This window comes from Suncus etruscus, chromosome 17, assembly GCF_024139225.1.
Source record: "Suncus etruscus isolate mSunEtr1 chromosome 17, mSunEtr1.pri.cur, whole genome shotgun sequence".
NCBI lineage: Eukaryota > Metazoa > Chordata > Mammalia > Eulipotyphla > Soricidae > Suncus > Suncus etruscus.
In genome coordinates this window covers 29,868,443-29,887,559 of record NC_064864.1, presented here as the reverse complement: position 1 = coordinate 29,887,559, position 19,117 = coordinate 29,868,443, and the positions used below count along the sequence as shown (strand labels likewise).

Here is a 19,117-nt window from a genome sequence, read left to right as displayed (position 1 = left end):
GGGTTGGGGGGCTATACCCAATGATGCTCAGGGGGCACTCCAGATATACTGCTTGTGTACCACATGGAAGTAATGTAGCAGGATTGACCCATGAGCACCACTGGGTGTGGCCCCAGTCCCCAAGTAAAATAGAAGCTACCTCACAAGCTGGAAGCCTGGGTTCCATCCCCAAGACTTTATGGGGAATGAGCCCTCTGAGACCTTAGTTGGTAAGGGTTCATACTACAGAGACTCACCCTAAATAAAAAATGTTCTCTAGCCTGAAAAAAACTCCATCCTTCATTTTTTTTTTTTTTTTGCACATCCTCATTTTTCTTCTCTGTATCTATTGTAAAAATTCAGAGTGGCCAAAAGAAGGCACAGTGAGTAGAGTCTTGCACATGACTGACTTGGTTGAATTCCTGACACTCCTGACACCTCAGGGTAGCCTGAGCCCTGTCAGGAGTGATCCCTGACAACAGAATCAGGAGTAAGCCTTAAATATTGACAGATAAGGCTGAAACACCAAAAACAAAAACAACAGTACCTAGAGTGATGAGATAGTAAATTGCACTATCAACCGGGATTCTAATGAAAGTCAGATAAGATATTCATGAGATACAAATTTAGGAATTGGGAACATCTGGGTTGAGGACTTCAAAAGTGTTGGTGACATCTGCAAGCACAGACATTGGAAGGTAGATGAAAGCTACATGACAAGCAGATCATGGAAAGGGGATTTGAGAAAAGAAGCAATGGTGCATTTTTTTTGGGGGGGTAAACCCTGGAGATGTGTCAGGACCCTAATATTCTCATCCCATAGGGAAGGGACAGGCAGACCTGAGAGAGCCTCTCATGTGAGCTGGGAACTATAACTAACCCCCACTCTCCCTAAAAGGGACACAGGCATGGCCCTGCCATGAGTACATACTGATCTGTGACTGGGAACAAGAGTGGTGTTTCTCACCAGTGAGAACCAGTGTGATAGCCACAATGGGAGAAACTCCACAGGTGCCAGATCATGATGGAGGACCAGGATTCATAGCTCCAGCTTGCCTGCTATGATATACACCTCTGCCCAAGAACAACTCTGCGCAAATGAGGCCCGTTATTTCTGAATTCACAACCTGAATCAAGGGGCTTGCTATCTGCTACCTGTGACACAGGCAGTCAATAGAAGTTAAGTTAGGTAGAGAAGCACAGAAATGCACATTCTTGGTTCATTTGGGTCACCAGATCAAGATTTGGATTTGCTTCCATAGCAACAGGATAGCACTTGTGAACAGGAATTCCAGGAGGTGGAATTCATTCTTTGACATTGCTCGATGTGCCAGGCACCTGTCTTTAATCCTTCATCCCAACCCCCTGTGTGGTACTCCATTTTCTTTACTAGAGGACGGGATGGAGAGAAAATAATAGTTCGAGCTCTTGAGGTTGATTTGTAGTGACAGCAGGAGTTGATTCAGGACCCAAGGAGTGTTTGGATTTGAAGCCTAAACCCTTACTTCAGTGGTCCTCCCAGAGAAGAGAAAAGAAACGTCTCTGATCAGTCAAGGAGAATCATTCCCTGACAAAAGGCATTAACCCTACTTGAAATTTAACCCTACTTAAACTAAAGTTCTCCCCTTCAAAACACTTCACTATATGAATGCTGGAACAGCTGTGCTCTCAACATTCTATTTTTTTTCCACCTTCCTGGAGCCTGGTATTGTGATTCTCACTTACCAGATGTGTAACTGGAGAGACTTGGTCTCTACTAAAACATCACACAGCTGCCAAGTGGCTGAGACATGTGTAAGCTGTAATCTTTACAATGCTTCTCAGATACTGATATGCAAATGCAATTGCTTGGGAATTTTGCTAAAATGCAACCTAAAAGTTTTGTTTGGTAGGTTTGGAGTGGAACTGAGCATCTCCATTTCCTTCTCTTTTTTGGGGGGGGGAGCGGGGTTGGCCACATCCAGTGACAGTGGTTACTCCTGGCTCTGCGCTCAGAAATCACTCCTGGTTTGGAGGACCATATGGAACACAGGGGGATCAAAACACGGTCTGTTTTAGGTCAGCCACATGCAAGACAAACGCCCTACCACTCCAGCCCTCCATCTTCTTTGTGTGTATGTATAGTGACGGATCAAATCCCAGCCCTATATGGGTAAGGCATGTTTTTCACCACTGTACTATATCCTTGGTCTACATTTCTCACAAGCTCCCAAGCGATGCCGTCTTAGTTTTTTTTTGCCTTTTGTTTTGTTTTTAGGCCACACCTGGTGGCACTTAGAGATTATTCCTGGCTACATATATATATATATATATATATATATATATATATATATATATATATTTTTTTTTTTTTTTTTTTTTTTGGTTTTGGTTTTTTGGGCCACACCCGGTGGTACTCAGGGGTTACTCCTGGCTGTCTGCTCAGAAATAGCTCCTGGCAGGCACGGGGGAACATATGGGACACTGGGATTCGAACCAACCACCTTTGGTCCTGGATCAGTGGTTTGCAAGGCAAACACCGCTGTGCTATCTCTCCGGGCCCCTATCTGTAGTTCTTTAAAACCCAAAATCCCCAAGGAAGGGGTATCAAAGAGCAGGCATGTGTGATACTGGCTTCAGACCTAGAGACACTCATGAGCTCAACCCACCTGGTCTAGGACTTCATAGTCATCGCCTGCCTTGGTTATACTTCGGTTTAAACATTTGCACAAGAATCCAGCCAAATCAACTACACTTATATAAAGTTGCCTGAGGAGGATGTAGCCATAGGAAAAAGAAACAGGCTACAATCACCCTTTCAAATAATCTCTTCCCTCAACTCAGTTGGTATCAAGGACACCAATCTGTACCCCCTGTTCAGTTTGGTGGACCAACACATAAAGTGAACGGCAAGATAGGACCTAGTTCATGTTCATTGATCTGGAAAGAATGAGGATAATATTGGTGCTCTTCTGAGTCTTGAGGAACTGTTGATATGGTGGGATTATTGTTATTGATAGTATTGGGGAGTGATTCCTATGTGGGAATGGTGGCATTTGTATTCACTTAGAAAACAGAATATAAGCATCTATTTGGTTTGAGTGATGGCAGAATTCACCAGTTTGAATATTTAGTTTGGAGATCAGACATGCTGTTGCCTACTCACTGACATTTCATGTTGCTGCTCAGGACAGTCCCCACTGTGCCACATGGCAAGGTTGTTTTGCTGCACTACTCCAGGAACACACTGACACTGTCATTTATGTTAATGAGAACTGTGTGACATCACAGGTCAGTGTGGAATGGCACCCTGCAACCTTTGGTGGATCCACCAATTTTCTGCATATAGTGAAGGGCCATAGAGATGTCTTAGAGGACTGGGTTCAATCCCTGGCACTGAAGAATTCCTCAAGCACCACTAAGAGGGGCCCCCAACATCATCTGAGATAAACACCCAGTTCTGCTGGGTGTAGCCTAACAATATAGCAGCAAAAGACCAAACAGAACAGAATCCCGGTGTCCCCTGTGCCTGCCAGGAGTTATTTCTTTTTTTGTTTGTTTGGGGTTTTTTTTGTTTTTGTTTTTGGGCCACACCCGGCGGTGCTCAGGGGTTACTCCTGGCTGTCTGCTCAGAAATAGCTCCTGGCAGGCACGGGGGATCATATGGGACACCGGGATTCAAAACAACCACCTTAGGTCCTGGATCGGCTGCTTGCAAGGCAAACACCACTGTGCTATTTCTCCAGGCCCCTCTAGGAAGTTTTCTATAACCCCCCAGCCCACGGGTGCTTCTCACATAACCAGCTTTTAACAGAGCCAGTTGCAGTTCTTTTGTACCCACAAAGCCAGACATGGCATCTCAACTAACGCCCACAAACATAAATTGCTGAAGGGGGATATCTCTGGGTCTGAAGAGCTAGTACAACAGGTACTAGCTGCATGTGGCTAGCATGTGACCAACTTGGGTTGAAACTTTAGCCTCATATATAGTCCTGGAGTATTGCTAGAAGCAATTCCTAAGCGCAGAGCCAGAAGTAACTCCTGAGCATTGTCAAATGTGCCCCTTCCCCACAGAAAAAGGAGGAGCGCCATCTCTGCTGGCTACTCCAAAGGGCTTGATGAGATCCCTGGCCTGGCAAGGCACTAGGAAGGCTGGCAAGCAGACAAGAGCTTTCAATCATGTGAGATAGCAAGGACTTCCACTGGCAGGCCATGAGGCTATGGCACCATGGGAACTGAATAGTTGGCAGGCCCTCTGCCAGCCTTGGAACTCTGTCTGGAACTGGTTTCTGATAGGCAGGTCCTATTTTGGGGCCTGAGAAGTCCTCAGTGGAAGGTCAGGAAGACATGGGTATGTCCTGGCAAGCCTAGAAACAACCACCCTCTGTCCTAAAATTGAGGACCACTTGCCGGGCCTTGGTTTGAGCTGTGGAGTCAGATTGCTGGAGGCAGCAAGATATGGGAGTTGCAAACCAGGCTGTAGGAAGCTTTAGGAACAATCTCAGGTGATGGTCAGACTGTATCACCTCCCTGACCATGGGATTAGCACATCCTCCCTTTAGAGGCAGAAGGTGAGCCAGGACACAGGCAGGTATGGGGAGCATGGCTGTGGGCCACAGCAATCACTGGGACAATGACAGAGCCATGGGGTGAACCTTGTTTATAGAGGGGAGAGCACCAGGGTGAGGACATGATGGTAGGGAGGAAAAAAGCCTGTCATTTGTATTCTCTGTAAGTGTTCGAGTCCAGGAAAAACCCACAGGTGGATGGGGTCTTCTGGCCCTCCAGTCACCTGATCAAGACTCTGCCTTGGAGCCAGAGAAATAGCATGGAGGTAGGGCATTTGCCTTGTATGCAGAAGGACAGTGGTTCAAATCTCGACATCCCATATGGTCTCCTGATTCTGCCAGGAGCGATTTCTGAGCGTAGAGCCAGGAGTGACCCCTGAGCGCTGCCGGATGTGACCACCCCCCAAAAAAAAAGACTCTGCCTTGTATGTTTTCTATCTTCTCTGCCTACTGAGAATCCCTCATTTGCTCCCCACAGGCTTTGCTCCTTAGTTAAGTGGTGCCCCTTAACTTAAAGAAAGAGTGGAGCTCTTTCTTTTGCTCTCCAGGTCATTTGGTATGAGCACCAACTTCTTGGAGGGGCTTTGCATGCCTTGGGTCAGGCAGAGTGGAAGACACAGCCTGCTGCTGGAGCCATGCTGGGAGGAGAGGCAGAGCTCCTGTGGAAGCCCTCTGGCCCTTATAGACACAACACCCATAAGAGGCTGGCAGCTGCCACCATCTTCTCTGCCTGAGCTCCCAACCCAGGAGTTGCTAGGTGGGTGTGAGGACTGGGAGAACAGACAGAGAACTGTCCTGGGCCCCAGGCTGCCAGGCACAGTCCTGCCCCCCTCCAGGGATTCTCCTCCTTTTCCCAGCCCAGCAAGTGCTTCTTGGGTGGTCTGCACACAGAGAGAGCATGACTGGGGCTAGTTTGGTTCAGTTCAAATCCTCTTTATTTCAGAACAAGCATGCTTCTATGTACAGGATGGCGACCTAAGGAATCACACACAGCACAGAGAAGAGTGCCCCAGTCTCTCCACAGCCAGGAGGGGGCTCCACCTCCTCGCCTGGGCCTTCCACTTCCTCTGCACAGGGCCTTGATCAGGCTGCTCTCAAGCCAGTAGGAGCAAGCAAGGAAGCAGCCAACTCTCAGGCCCCTGATCTATGGCTGCTTCAGGATGGCACCAGACAACCTGAGACCAGGTGACTGTCTCTGCTGGGGGCTGCAGTCAAGGGGAGCTGAACACTTAGGTGGGGGCACAGTGTTTTTCTGGCAGCAGACCTGGTCATCTGGCTCCTTGAGGAGCCAGAGGGGTGTCACTGAAGGATGGGGAAGGAAGTGGGACAGTGCCACAATGGATCATTTCTGGGAGACAGCAGAGAGCTGACCTGCTGGAGTTGACTCTCAAAGGCTTTCTCCAGCACAGCTCTATATTCTCAAGCATCATCAGGGGGGTCACATGTCAGATGGAGGTGGGAGATACAAGTGGAGGGGAAGAAGGGCATGGCTCTGAGAGGGGTAAGGGGGATGTTCCAGGCAGCCTTTAGCTTTTAACATTAAGGCTTTGGGCTGAAAGGCCATGGTGCCAGTTGCGCAATTTGGCAAAACGTGGGCTGTTACGTTCCGTTTCAAACCTTTCCCTGTGGCACAGAGAGACAGAGAGAGAGAAGAGAGGAAGAGAGAAAGGGGTTAGGGGCTATGTTCATTGTTTCCCTGTAGGGCAGAGGGGATGGGACAGAGGAGTTTGGGTGTGGAGAGGTTTTGCCACCTATGGGCACTTTAAAGAAGCCAACCTGATTTGGGAAAAGAGTAGAATCCTGAGGGCCAGACTGGAGGAACTGAAGCCTCAGCTTAAGAGATGGGATGCTGGCTAGAAGGCCTGAGGTAAGGATGGGCAAAGGGGCCATTTTGGGTTCTTCCTGGCCTGTGTGGTTAGAGGTGGGCAGGGCTGCTTTGGCTGTGATCCCCTGGGTGAACCTAATTAGTGGGCATGTGGGCCCTAGCTGGGCATCAAGAAGGAGGGACACCTGTCCCTATATGGTGGGGCCTAGTGAGCAGGCCTGCTGCCTACAGTACTGTCCCAGGTCTCTGCCAAATCTTCCCTGTCCTCAGAGAGAAGCTTGCAACACAAGGACAACTCCCAGCAGCCAAGTCTGCACTCAGCAAGCTTGCATGTGACCACGCACACTCACAAGGCCATGCACACAGGTTGAAAGCAGGGTTCCCAGCTACTTTCCACCAGCAGCACCTGAGACTCAACCCATAGCCTGCTCAGGCAGGCGCACAGGACAAAGCAGACAAGGAGCATCCAGAAAGGCAGAAAAGAAGAGTGCTGCCTAAGCCACAAATGCCAAATCCTCGACTGTCCAGTTGGCAAGGTCTTTCCCACCCTGATTAGGAGAGTAAACAGGTGATCTGGAGCTGCATTTGACCCACGTGCAGTGTCTTTAACCTGTGTTAAAGTGTTTGAAGACATTTGAAAAATGAAAAATGAATTTTTTTTTTTGGTCACACCTGGCAGCGCTCAGGGGTTACACCTGGCTCTACACTCAGAAATCGCCCCTGGCAGGGACGGGGGATTTGAACCACCATCCTTCTGCATGGAAGGCAAATGCCTTACCTCCATGCTATTTCGCTGGCCCCATGAAAAATGAATTTAATCCAGATTGTGGACTACAAGTCAGCAATGAGACACAGGTGGCTTTGGTGATCTCTTACAACTTTGGATGAATCCCAGGAGGTCAGGCTTAGTAATAAAAGTCAGTTCTAAAGGGCCCTGTATGATATGCTTCTAGCTATACACCTTAAATGGACAAACTCTAGAAACAGAGAAAAGGACAGAGGCTATAGAGAGGGGTTGAACAGCACAGGGTGTGTATATGTGTGTGTGTGGTGGGGGAGTAGTATATAAAGGCATCACGGGCTCATCTCTAGGTGATGAGGGGAATGTTCTGGATCTATGATGATGAATTATGGCACTGGTTAGTATCATTTGGCAAGAAGAAATTATTAGGGATAAAGTATATATGAGATCTCTCTGCATTTTGTTTTGTTTTGTTTTTTGGGGGGCCACTCCTGGCAGAGCTCAGGGGTTACATCTGGCTCTACGCTCAAAAATCACTCCTGGGGCCGGGCGGTGGCGCTGGAGGTAAGGTGCCTGCCTTGCCTGCGCTAGCCTAGGACAGACCGCAGTTCGATCCCCCGGTGTCCCATATGGTCCCCCAAGAAGCCAGGAGCAACTTCTGAGCGCATAGCCAGGAGTAACCCCTGAGCGTCACAGGGTGTGGCCCAAAAACCAAAAAAAAAAAAAAAAAAAAAATCACTCCTGGCAGGCTCAGAGGATGCCAGTGATGAAACCCAGGTCAGTCCAATAGCTGTGCTATAACTCCAGCCTATCTCTGCAAAATTTTTTACAAGTCCATGTATATTGGCAATTATTTCCAAAGTAATTATTTCATTAACAAATAAATTGCCAAATTATAAAATATCAACTTTTGGTCTTTAAATTAGGATGGACTATGCTGTTCCTATATTTCTGCATGCCCACTGCCTTCCCACACCTGTATCCTGCCATGTGGATGCCAGGCTCCCTCCCCCTTGCCACCCTGCATCTTGCTCTTGGTTTTTGTGGAAGATTCTGTTGACAAAAGGGGCCTTCTTTGGATACACAAGAAACTCACTAGTTCAGTCAAATGTTCCAAATACCAGGAGAGAGCCAAGAGTACATGAACAGCTAGAAACTTCAAATACTCAGTGGTGGAGGCAGAGACCTGCCCCTGACCCTAAAAGGTTGGGAGAGGAACAGTAGGCCTGCAGCAAGTCCCCACAACCCCATTAACCACAGTTATCACCCATTCCAAGGCCACCCAGGTCACTGCTGCACAGGTGTGCCCCGAAAGGTCTGTAGCTTCATCATCAGTGTCCAGGGACAGGCTGAGGGATCATCCTCCAGAGATTAATGCTTCTATTACTGTTTTGTTTTTGTTTTTAGGCCACACCCAGCTGTGCTTAGAGCTTACTTCTAACTTTGCACTCAGGGATCACTCCTGGTGATATTGGGGGGGTGGGAGAGTCAGTTGGGAATCTAATTTGAGTCACTCATATGCACATATGCACACTTTATCTACTATAGCCCTTAAAGGTACTAGCAAGCCAGAGACCAAAGAGAAGAGAACATGTGAGAGAGAAGAGAGGTCCTAAAATACCCACAAGGACTGCTCTAGTGACATTCAGTGGGAGGTCCTGTTTCTCCAATTATGCTTCCTGTTTGGTTTTTGGGCCACACTGGTAGTACTCAAGGCTTATTCCTGGCTTTGCACTCAGAGATCATTCCTGGCAGACCAGGGATTGAACCCACGTCATCTATGGACAAGGCAAGCATCCTACCCACTGCACTTGGGCACCTAGCTGTGCTTCTCAAACCTGTGATGCCAAGTCAAGCAGGACCCTCAAAAATCAGCAGAACTCAAAATCCACAACACAGGGAACTTCTGTTACTGATAGCTGTGGGTTCTAAAGGCAGAGGCTGAGCCTTGGGGCCCCACATGCTGGACAGAGCCCCCTATTCATGGGAAGGGAAGTACTGACAGCCTAGGAGTCAGGCTAGTCCTTATGTTCCACAGAAGAGTCCAGGAGAACCCCAGGACAAAGAACCTTAGATGGGGAAGGACTTTGACATTGTTTGCAGAGGAGGGTGTTTAATGCAGCCCTCATGTTTTGTGAACTTCATACTAAAATCAAGTCTGCTCTCAGTATCCTGGGACACAGAGGCCAAGGCAAAAGCTCATCAGGCTGGAGCAGAAAAGGAAAACCTTGGGGCCGGAGTGATGGTGCAGTACTAGGGCATTTACTTTGCATATGGCTGATCCAGGACAACCATGGTTTAATCCCCCAGCATCCTATATGATCCCCCAAACCAGGAGCGATTTTTGAGTGCATAGTCAGGAGAAAACCCTGAGTGTCACTGAGTATGGCCCAAAAATTAAAACAAAAAAAGAAGAGGAAGATCCAAGTTTGATCCCTGGCATCCCAAACCATACTAGGAGTAGTCCTCAAGCACCACAAGGTATGACCCCAAAAACAAAACAAAAAAACATGCAATTGGCCAGGGACATAGAATCTGGGTCACACAGAATGATACAAGTACATTCAGATGTCTTATACATTAGATATCATCCTAGGATGGAGCCTTGTTTCCTCTTATTGGGACCTTGTCAGGACTCCCCAGTATAGGCCTGCCCAGGGCCAACAGCATCCCAGTATGCCTTCCCAAAGACAGACGGAAGAAGTGAAGGCCTCCTTAGAAGAGGGACTCTGCTTTGGTATGGAGGTACTCATCTTTGGTGGAAGTGGGAAAGTTGTATTTCCTGCATCTGCTAAGCAGGGTTTGGTCAATACAGCAAAGACTAATATCAAGGCTGCTAAGGTACTGGGGTCTTTCTTGGACTCCCCTAGTCAAGTCCACAGCTGATGCCTGGGCCATTTAGAGGCCTGTCCTGCCCCTGCTGTAAGGACAGGGTTCCCAAAGACTAGTTTCTGCCTTGGGCTGGACAATAAACTCTAAAGTCATTTCCCTGGTACAAAACAGAGAGCAAGGCCTGAGAGCAGAGCAGGTGGAACTGCTTAGGAACTCTACAGAAGGAAGGACCTATGACAGCAAGGGAGAGGTCATAGGGTTCTCTGACATGCTACATGCAGACTCAGCCTACCTTCAAGGCCGTTCATGTCCTGGCCTGATGCCACTGCATCATGGCACTCCTGCTAGCCTTCCCATATACTGTACCATAATACAGTGTCCCAGACTGTGACTGGTACAAGCACCCCAAACCCCTGTACATGTTGGTCTGGGACAGCAGGTTCTGTAGGTGGAAGATACTTTGAAGCAAGGTGTAATGAAGCAGCTTGGAGGATGTAGAGGGACACCCAGACTTACTGTCAGGAACACCAATTAGAGAGGAAATGGAGAAAGAGGTGGGGGACTCTCTAACAAGGGAATAGGGGATAGGGCAGCTTTGATGAGTGGACATGTGGCTCAGTGGGTCCCTAAGAGCAAGTTCCCAGGAGCAGGGAGGGTACAGGAGTGCTGCCTTATGCTCAGCAGCCACTCAGGTGAGTCTGGGGTGGCAGCTGTACATGGGTTAAGACCAGAGTAATAATTGATTACATAATTGATGTTCCCGAGAGAACTCAGTTGTATAGTTTCCCCAGCACTGCTGAGAGCAACCACTAAAACCAGAGCTAGGAGAAGCCCCAAGTGTAGACCACAAATAGAAAGAAGCCAGAACTAAACCCTGCATATTATACACCCAGCCCCTGGGTGCCTCATGCTACATGGGCCTGACTGAATTGGAAATTCTGCCACCACCACCCAGTGCCCTGCCACCTCCTGGTGCCATGAGGAAGACAGATGCTGTAGAAGAGGCTTTGAGGAAAACCTTGCAGGAATCAAAGTGAAGGAAAGTGACTTTGCACTCCCAGAACCCCAGTGATAAGCAGAAGATGTGCTTGATACCTCAGAACCTCTACTGCATAGTCAGAGACACCAGAGGGAAGAAGGGCTGATGGTGGTGGAGAATCATGGGAACAGATTGCTTTTTCAAGCTAGTGCCTCTTTCTGGGCCTTCAATTTAGATTTCCCTTCTACAAACCTGGTGAGAGTATAAGCAAGAGGAGGGTCTCTGAGACATTACATGGGGGTTTTGAGATCCCAGGATCCCTCATCTTTTGTGGGGGCCCAATGAAGCACATGAGGATTAACACTCCCCAGGTATCAATAGAATCAGGTAGGACAAGCCCCACAAGATGCTTCTGGAAGGTGGAAAAAGGAGGCCAGTCACAGCCCGGAGAAGGTCCTTCATGTGGCATCTTATGAACTCCTACCTCACAACTGCAGAAACAGCACGGGCAAGAGAGAGAACAAGAGAAGACACTGTGTCCTCTCTGTGACCGATGGACGAGATTCAGCAGGCAAACAAAACAACAGCAACTTCTTTAACAAGGGGGCTGGAGGGGAGGTGCCAGGCTGTGTGACCTGGCAGGGCTTTCAGTCATGCCTGCTGCTTGCTTGACAGAAGGAACCTGGAGCCTTGCAGCTGTCTGCTTGGGGCGTAAGATGAAAAGCCACTAGCAGACCTTTGGCAATGTCTCAGCATCTATGTGGATAGGATAAATCTGGTGGGAAACTGCTGGGGGGGATGGTTAGGTAGCACAACAGTAGGGGTGGAGGTGGCACAAGATCCGAGTCACTGCTAAGTCTAGTCACACTTCTGAGAGCTAGATTCTGACTTTTGAGCCTCATCAAATCATCAGCTAATATAGGCTTTCTAGAAACATAACACACGTATCTAAAGAGTGACAGACACTTGGATCAATAAAGACTCCGGTTCTAAAACACAGTCCCCATTCACTGGAGCTGACTCCAGGCTTCCCTCTCCACTGTCTTGTGACCACCAGGAACTGGAGAGCAAATACAAGCTTCCCCAGGCCCCTTCCAGGAGGCACTGCTCAGGGGATTTTTGCTCTCCAGAAGCATAAACTGTCACACAAGGCTGTGCCTCACCACCAAAGGCCCAGCAAATCCCAGCAAGCAGTAGGCCAGGACACTCTCCTCAAGTCCAGGAACCCACAGTGGGAAGTGGGCTAGAAATGGCACCCAGAGACACCAGGCCCTATAGAGACACATCCTTCTTTAGCAGCTGGGGAGTTCCATGATACTGCTGGAACATATATCTCTGCCTGGATCTGGACATTGGGGCTGGGTCTCCAGCGTGCACACTCAACACAACCCTCTGCACACTTATTATCCCGCATTTTGCTTGCATGTTCCCATAAGACATACCCTGAGATTTTTGGGTAGGCAGGGCAACTGGCCCAGTACCCTCACAGGGAGAGATGCCCTCCTTCTCAACAGCCCAGTAAAGGCCAAAGCAGCGCTGCCCCCTGCCCAGGAACACAGCCAGGAGAGCCCAGAGTTCTCCTGCTGCCTGGGCCTGGGGATAGAGACACGGCTCCAGGCACCCTCCCCTTCATGGCTGGGACTCAAGGCCCAAGTCAGAATCAGCTGGAATCCATTAGGTGCTAGGAATATTCCAGAACAGGAAGTGAGAGGGATCCTTCCAAGAGTCATTTGATCTAGGGGTACTTGGGGAGGAGTGGGATGTGAAGGGGTCACAGAGCACTTACCTTGACCTTCGCAATGCTTCCTCATCAGGGTCTTGCACTGTGGGCAGAAAGTGACTGGTCAGGAGGCATCATGGGAGCATAACAGAAGATGAACTCTTACTCTAGACATTGGGTGCCACAGGGGACTGAAAAAAGACCATGAAATGTGGAAGGAGAAGGCTGTCAGCCTGCCAGGGGCCCGGGAGAAACAGGTCATACATAGGCGGAAATGGGAAAGGAGTTTTCAGCATGACCTGTTGGTCTGAAAGCACTATATCAGCCCACTTCAAAAAGGGAAATGAGCAGTGAAAAGAGGAATGACCCGCCTTTGGGGAGATCAGGGACACAAAAGGGCTTAGCAGGCTCCCTCAAACCCATCGGGCTTTGGTACTACTTGGCTCTAGATACTTATGGGCCCAGGAGGAGTGGCACCCCATCAATAGCTGTCCTCTCTGTCCCACTGCCCAGCCTGCACTTACTAAACTCTGTGCCCGTCATCTGGGCCAGGATGCGAAAGGAGCGAGACTGCAGGTTGGAGGAGCGACGGGCCCATTCATCAGCTTCATCTTCTGGCTTGCTCTGGTTCTTAATCACAGCCTGATACACAGGGGAGGCGCTGTCTACAGCCATATCTTTCACAGGAAGGCTCCTGGACACGGAGAGAGGTGGTGAGCAAGGGCCAAGCTGAATCCCGCCCCCTCCCAACCTCCACACTTCTTGGTGGCTTCCTTTTCTGAACCCACCAGGCCCTGCCACCCTACAAGGGCTTGGACTGGGTCCTCAGTGCTCAGGGTGGACCATGAGACAGTGATCCTTCTCCAGGACAGTTGGGGCTACTCCTGCTAGCCACTCTCTCTACCCTACTACCTCCAAATGCAAGGTCCAAAGACTCCGGATTCCCTGGGGCTAGGGAAAGAGGCAGCAGAAGCAGCAGAATTGAAGTCATTTCAACCTCCCTGACCAGGCAGAGTGAGGACAGGCCACTTTGTGCACTGGCTATCTCTCACTTATGCATCTAAACAGAAAGCCTGTGCAGGCTCAGCTCCAAATAGGCAGGCTCAATGAGGAGTTGGGCGAAAATCAGTCAGCCCCCAGCATGAAACCCCCCCCCCCCTCCTCCATGGCTTTGTGTCTGCAGGCTTTCGTATCCTACGACTTTTGGGAGCAGAACTTCAGGGAACTCTTTAGCACTACTGCTCTGTCTCAGGGCAGAGCAGCCTTTAAAGGGATCTTGGAAAGTACCCCCCCTTGACTCCTAATAGTTTAGATGGTCAAAACCTCACTGAATAAAGCAATTCCAGTTCACACTTTTGGGTCCAGTATGTCCCAACTCAGGTATATCTGACTTGGAATATCAAAAGGCAGGTTGAGATCCAGCAAGTAAGGCATTTTCTTGTACATACCCCCAGTATCCCATATGGTCCCCCAAGCTCACCAAGAGTGATTCCCTGAATGCTCAAGGCTGAGCACCATGGATGTGGCTCAAAAACTTAAAAAAAAATGGATGATAAATCAAAAGCTCTTCATCCTGGCATGAATGAGGAAGACTCGGGAGTTACTTGCAGCAGTAACGTCCTATGTCTCTAGACCTCTCCCTTAACATATACTGAAATGGAGGCCCTTCCAGAAAGGCCAGCTACAGGTAACAGTAGGCAGCAAGAGCATTGTGCTCAGCTAGAACTAGCCTGCAGGGACCCAGTCTGTGTCCTTTCCACCACAACCTCAGTAGCAATAGTGCTCAGGAAGGCCACTCTGCATTGGCCTTGCACATGCCCAGGACTTCCTGATTGCTGCCATGGCTTAGCCCAGGCAGGTGCCATATCCAGCACCCTGTCTGATGCTCTGGTTTTCTTTTCTTGCCCTGTCAGTGCTCCCCTTCATGTCAGAAGCTAGAATTGCTCTCTCAGGATTGCTCCCAGGGTCTTGGCCAGAATGGGTTGTGAGCAGAGGGGGAGTGAAGAGGGTAGGAAACAACTGTCCTTTTCTCCCTGAAGACTCCACCTATTATAGAGCGCTATAAGCAGCCACTGAGATGAGATGGAGAACAAGAGCAGATCCCCTGGTGGTCCAAGTGGGGGAAGAATTGGAAACATCCAGGCAACAGAGTGAAGTGGTTGTGGAAAAGACTCTCATGGGGAACTAGGAGGAGGAGTCCTGAGTCTTCCAAAGCTGGGAATGCTGAAGCCTTTGAGTGAACTGGGTCCTAGGAAGGCACAGTCTGAACCTGCTGTCCTCCAGAATGAAAGGGAAGGAGTGTTGACTGTGTTTTTGGGGAGGACAGATGTGAATCCAAAGCCAGGCCTGGTCTTGGGCCTCTCTCTAAGGGCTCTGCTGCCATTTCCCCAAAAGGTGACCTGAAGGAGCTCCCCTGTCCTTCTATTAGGAAGGGCTCACGACAGCAACAACTGTCAGATACGAGTTCTTAGGATTCCCAGAGTTGACTTCACTCCCCACCAGACTGTACAAAGACAAGGGGTTCTACTGTCACCCCAACAGAGACTGAAATTCAGGTGAAGGAGCTGCTGCCTGCTGGAGACTCTAGGGATCAGGCAGTGAAGATGGGCCCGAGAAAAGATGGGAAAAATGAAGGCACCTGGGGACCCGGAGAGATAGCACAGTGGCGTTTGCCTTACAAACAGCCGATCCAGGACCAAAGGTGGTTGGCTCGAATCCCGGTGTCCCATATGGTCCCCCGTGCCTGCCAGGAGCTATTTCTGAGCAGACAGCCAGGAGTAACCCCTGAGCACTGCCGGGTGTGACTCAAAAACCAAACCAAACCAAAACAAAACAAAAAAAATAAAAACTGAGGCACTTGAGGCCAGTCTCTGGAGCTACTCTCAGGTTGGTGCTCCTTCATGGCAACCATTAATCAAATGCTGCTCCCATATTGGACTCATATTTTTCCCTCAATGGGTGAGCCTTCACCAGGTATGTCTCCCCTGAGGACTCTGAAATATGGCTTCCAACAGGGCCCTGGCCACCTTCTCCCTGAATAGATTCTATGCTGTGAACATGTAGGCAAGAAAGGCAGGGGAAGCCCTTGAGCAGTATGGCCAGGATGACACAGGACACATTTGCCTCCTGGCCAGGAAGGAAGGGCAGCATGAGTGATCCAAATCTGGGTTCATGGGTTATCTGAGTTCATCCCCAAGATAAATTCTTGCCTGTATTGTCAGGAGAGCTGGTCATCTGGCTGAGAGGTGGCTGTGAGGAAGAATGTGGTTGGAGCCAGTGACTGCTGTCCTCAGACACAACCTATTATACCCACATACCATCCCACAACCAGACAGACGCACGCCGCAACAGATATCGTGGATCTACTTACGCCAGTGGCGACGCCCTGCCAAGCAGAGGAAAGCCCAGCAGAGGGTGCATGTCCATCAGGGGGTGGCAGAGGGGTGGCGCGCATACACAGGGAAGCAGGGTTAGAGTCAGAAGTGAGTTAAGGGAGTGGGACGGAGGAAGGAAGAAGAGAGAAAGAAAAAGAAAACTGTCAGTGAGGAAGGAATGATGGAAATTAACAGCAGAAACGAAGCACCTTTAGGCAGAGAGGGAGTGTTTTTACCCCTTAGCATCCTGGCCCCATCAGCCTAGTAGGGCTGAGTTAGAAGGGAAAAGGATTTGTTTCTTAGGCTGCAAGGAAATGGGAAGGGCAAAGGCGAGGCAGAGACGGGAAAGGTCCTCTGTGAGAAGCCTCAATTAGATCCATGTGCATCATGTTAAAAAAAAAAATAACACAGAGGCCCGGAGAGATAGCACAGCAGTGTTTGCCTTGCAAGCAGCCGATCCAGGACCTAAGGTGGTTGGTTGGAATCCCGGTGTCCCATATGGTCCCCCCGTGCCTGCCAGGAACTATTTCTGAGCAGACAGCCAGGAGTAACCCTTGAGAACCACCTGGTGTGACCCAAAAACCAAAAAAAAGTATCACAGAGGCCCTGGCGGTAAAGCCATATAAGAACATCTCGATCCAGGGGCTAAGATTAGCACAGGGCAGTCCTTTCATTCTTTTCCACTGGGTTCTCGTTTCTACCAAGGACACACATGTCCAACAAATGTGGACAGGAAATCCCTGTGAGAGCTTCAGTTTAGGCAGTCAAATTTTTCTGAGGACTCATGAACTAAGGATGCTGTTTGTTTTTTGTTTGTTTGTTGAGCAATGGAATGAAAGCAATCACCACTGCCAAGAGTGCTATGGAGCTACAGCCTGGAGTCTGACCAGTCTGAAAGCAACCTCTGCCACCTGGTGGCCCCAAAGACGTGCTGCATTCTTGGGAGATTTAATCAGTTCCTTACAATCCGTGCTTAAGTGATACCCACTGATACCCAAGTGAGGTCTGGAAAGGCAACACACTAGTAAGAGTTTTTTTTTGAAGGGGGGGGGGATTGGGTCGCACGTGGCTGCGGTTACTCCTGGCTCTGCACTCAGAAATCACTCCTGGCAGGCATGGGGGACCATATGGGATGCCAGGATTCAAACCACTATTCGTCCTGGGTTGGCTACAAGCAAGACAAACGCCCAACACTGTGCTATCTCTCCGGCCCCAAGTAAGAGTTGTTTTGTTTGTTTTGTTTTTTAAAGATTTTTAAAGCCCCTTTAAATGTTCCTACTACATCCTTTAAAAGAAAAATAAAGTTTAGATAATAAGTGTAATCATCATTTTTAAGATTTCTTGGTTGGAGAGTTCCTGTCAGGGAGAAGAAGCTCCCAGAAAATTCCCAAATTCATTCTGAAATCACTAATGCTGTTTTCTGAAACACTAGAAATATTCTCAAGTAGAAAACACATAGAGATATGAAGAAGAGATATGAAGACAGAAAAAGAGAAAATGAAGACAAAGAGTATGAAAGAAAGAAGGAAGGGAGAGGAAGGAAAAAAGAAGGAAGGAAGGAAGGAAGGAAGGAAGGAAGGAAGGAAGGAAGGAAGGAAGGAAGGAAGGAAGGAAGGAAGGAAGAAAGGAAGGAGGGAGGAAGGAAGGAAGGAAGGAAGGAAGGAAGGAAGGAAGGAAGGAAGGAAGGAAGGAAGGAAGGAATGGAGACAGAAAAAGAGATGAAAAGGACACAAAAAGACATTGAGAAGAGAGGGACCCCCATTAATTCTGGCTCATGACCAGTTTCATCCACAATTTTCAGCAACTGTCTTTTGGCAGCCCTGACATTCCTCCACTTCTGAAGCAGGTATATTCCAGGAATCAAGGATGGCCTAAGTTTGCCCACCTTTGGGCTCCCTTGGGGCAAATAGGCGAGATGCCCAAGTCCAGGGTGCTCCTTAGGCTTGAAGAAGGGCTAGTTGCCCAACACACAGTAAATGGCTGGTCCAGAGACCATTCCCCAATGGACCCCAAAAGAGACCCAGTATCATTTGAATTGTTTTTGGACAAATGTAGCAACTCCTTCACCTCCATAAAATACCTAGTTTAGCTTTCTTGTGAGCTAGGTAATCAGGAGAAGTCCTGGTTGTCAGAAGTCCTCCCAAAGTCTCTTTCTAAAGCCAGCTGCCTTTCCATGAAGATGGGAAAAATTCAGCGGCTGAGAAAAGCACTTGGAAGAACCGCATTTCTCCACCACCCTTCAAAAAGTATTCCAAGGCTGACTAGTGAGAAGTGCTTGCTCTGGATGGCCCTGGCCACAGCTGAGCCCCCCAGCAGCCAGGGCAAGGAAAGAAAGTGGCCTGTCATCTCTGATGCCCTTGGCCTCTGGCTTACCCACTGAAGTCACTGCCCTGAGCCTGGGCCTGGCCAGCAATGGCGTCCATGATGGCGTCCTGCGAGTACATGCTGATGGGCGTGTTGTACTGCGCGTGGATGATGGTGGCCTTGCCGCCCAGCCCCTTCACCTCGATGGGCTTGTGGGTGGACAGGGCCGAATCCTTCAGGGCGTTGGGGTTGAAGCGTTCTTGGTAGTCCGCACTGGGGGAAGGGACATGGGGTGGGGTGCAGGAAAGGGGTGGAAGGAGAAAAGGGCAACAGGTGGTATTACATGGAGTGTCAAGACCAGAGCAGGCAGTGTGGATGTGTCGAAAGAGAGAGATCTCTTAGGACCTGGCCCCAGAGAAGCTACACACATTCTGCCACTTTTCTCCCTGGACTGCAGTTGGGCCCCGCACCTCTCCCCAAAGCCTTTTCTTTGCAGCAGGCTTTGCTTTCTGCAGGCCCTCTGGGACTCAGCCAAGCATCAACAGCTCTCTCAGCCGAGACAAAATATGGACTCAGGAGTGGGTGTCAGGGGACAGACGCTAGGCCACACATGAGCGGCATCTGCAGCCCAAGCAGAATATAGGCGAAGAGCAGTCCCTTGGGATTCCCATGAAGATTCTGAATGGTTTCCTCATGAAGGTGCTCTTCTGTTTCTCCAGCCATTTGGTGCATGTACTTCTTCAGAGCAGGGTTGGGGCTGCTCAGTCTCCCCCAAATCCGATTTGTTTGTGTGGCCGCTAGGCTCTGTCCATCTT

The 19,117-nt window shown here is 49.3% G+C and overlaps 1 protein-coding gene across 8 annotated transcripts in view; it reads right to left on the bottom strand.

The window, feature by feature from the left end:
- LDB3 (LIM domain binding 3) overlaps positions 1-19,117 on the bottom strand; it is a 71,247-nt gene that overhangs the window by 30,217 nt on the left and 21,913 nt on the right. For 3 of the 8 annotated variants that reach the window (XM_049790660.1, XM_049790663.1, XM_049790664.1), the window contains exons 5-7: positions 18,372-18,575; positions 13,149-13,318; positions 12,691-12,727 (exon numbers count right to left, since the gene is read on the bottom strand). In XM_049790660.1, the coding sequence (XP_049646617.1) occupies positions 12,691-12,727; positions 13,149-13,318; positions 18,372-18,575 (411 nt within the window). Of the gene's footprint in view, positions 1-6,052; positions 6,150-12,690; positions 12,728-13,148; positions 13,319-18,371; positions 18,576-19,117 lie in introns of those variants that run through there. The other 5 variants (XM_049790665.1, XM_049790667.1, XM_049790661.1 and 2 more) reach the window with 3 other exon arrangements.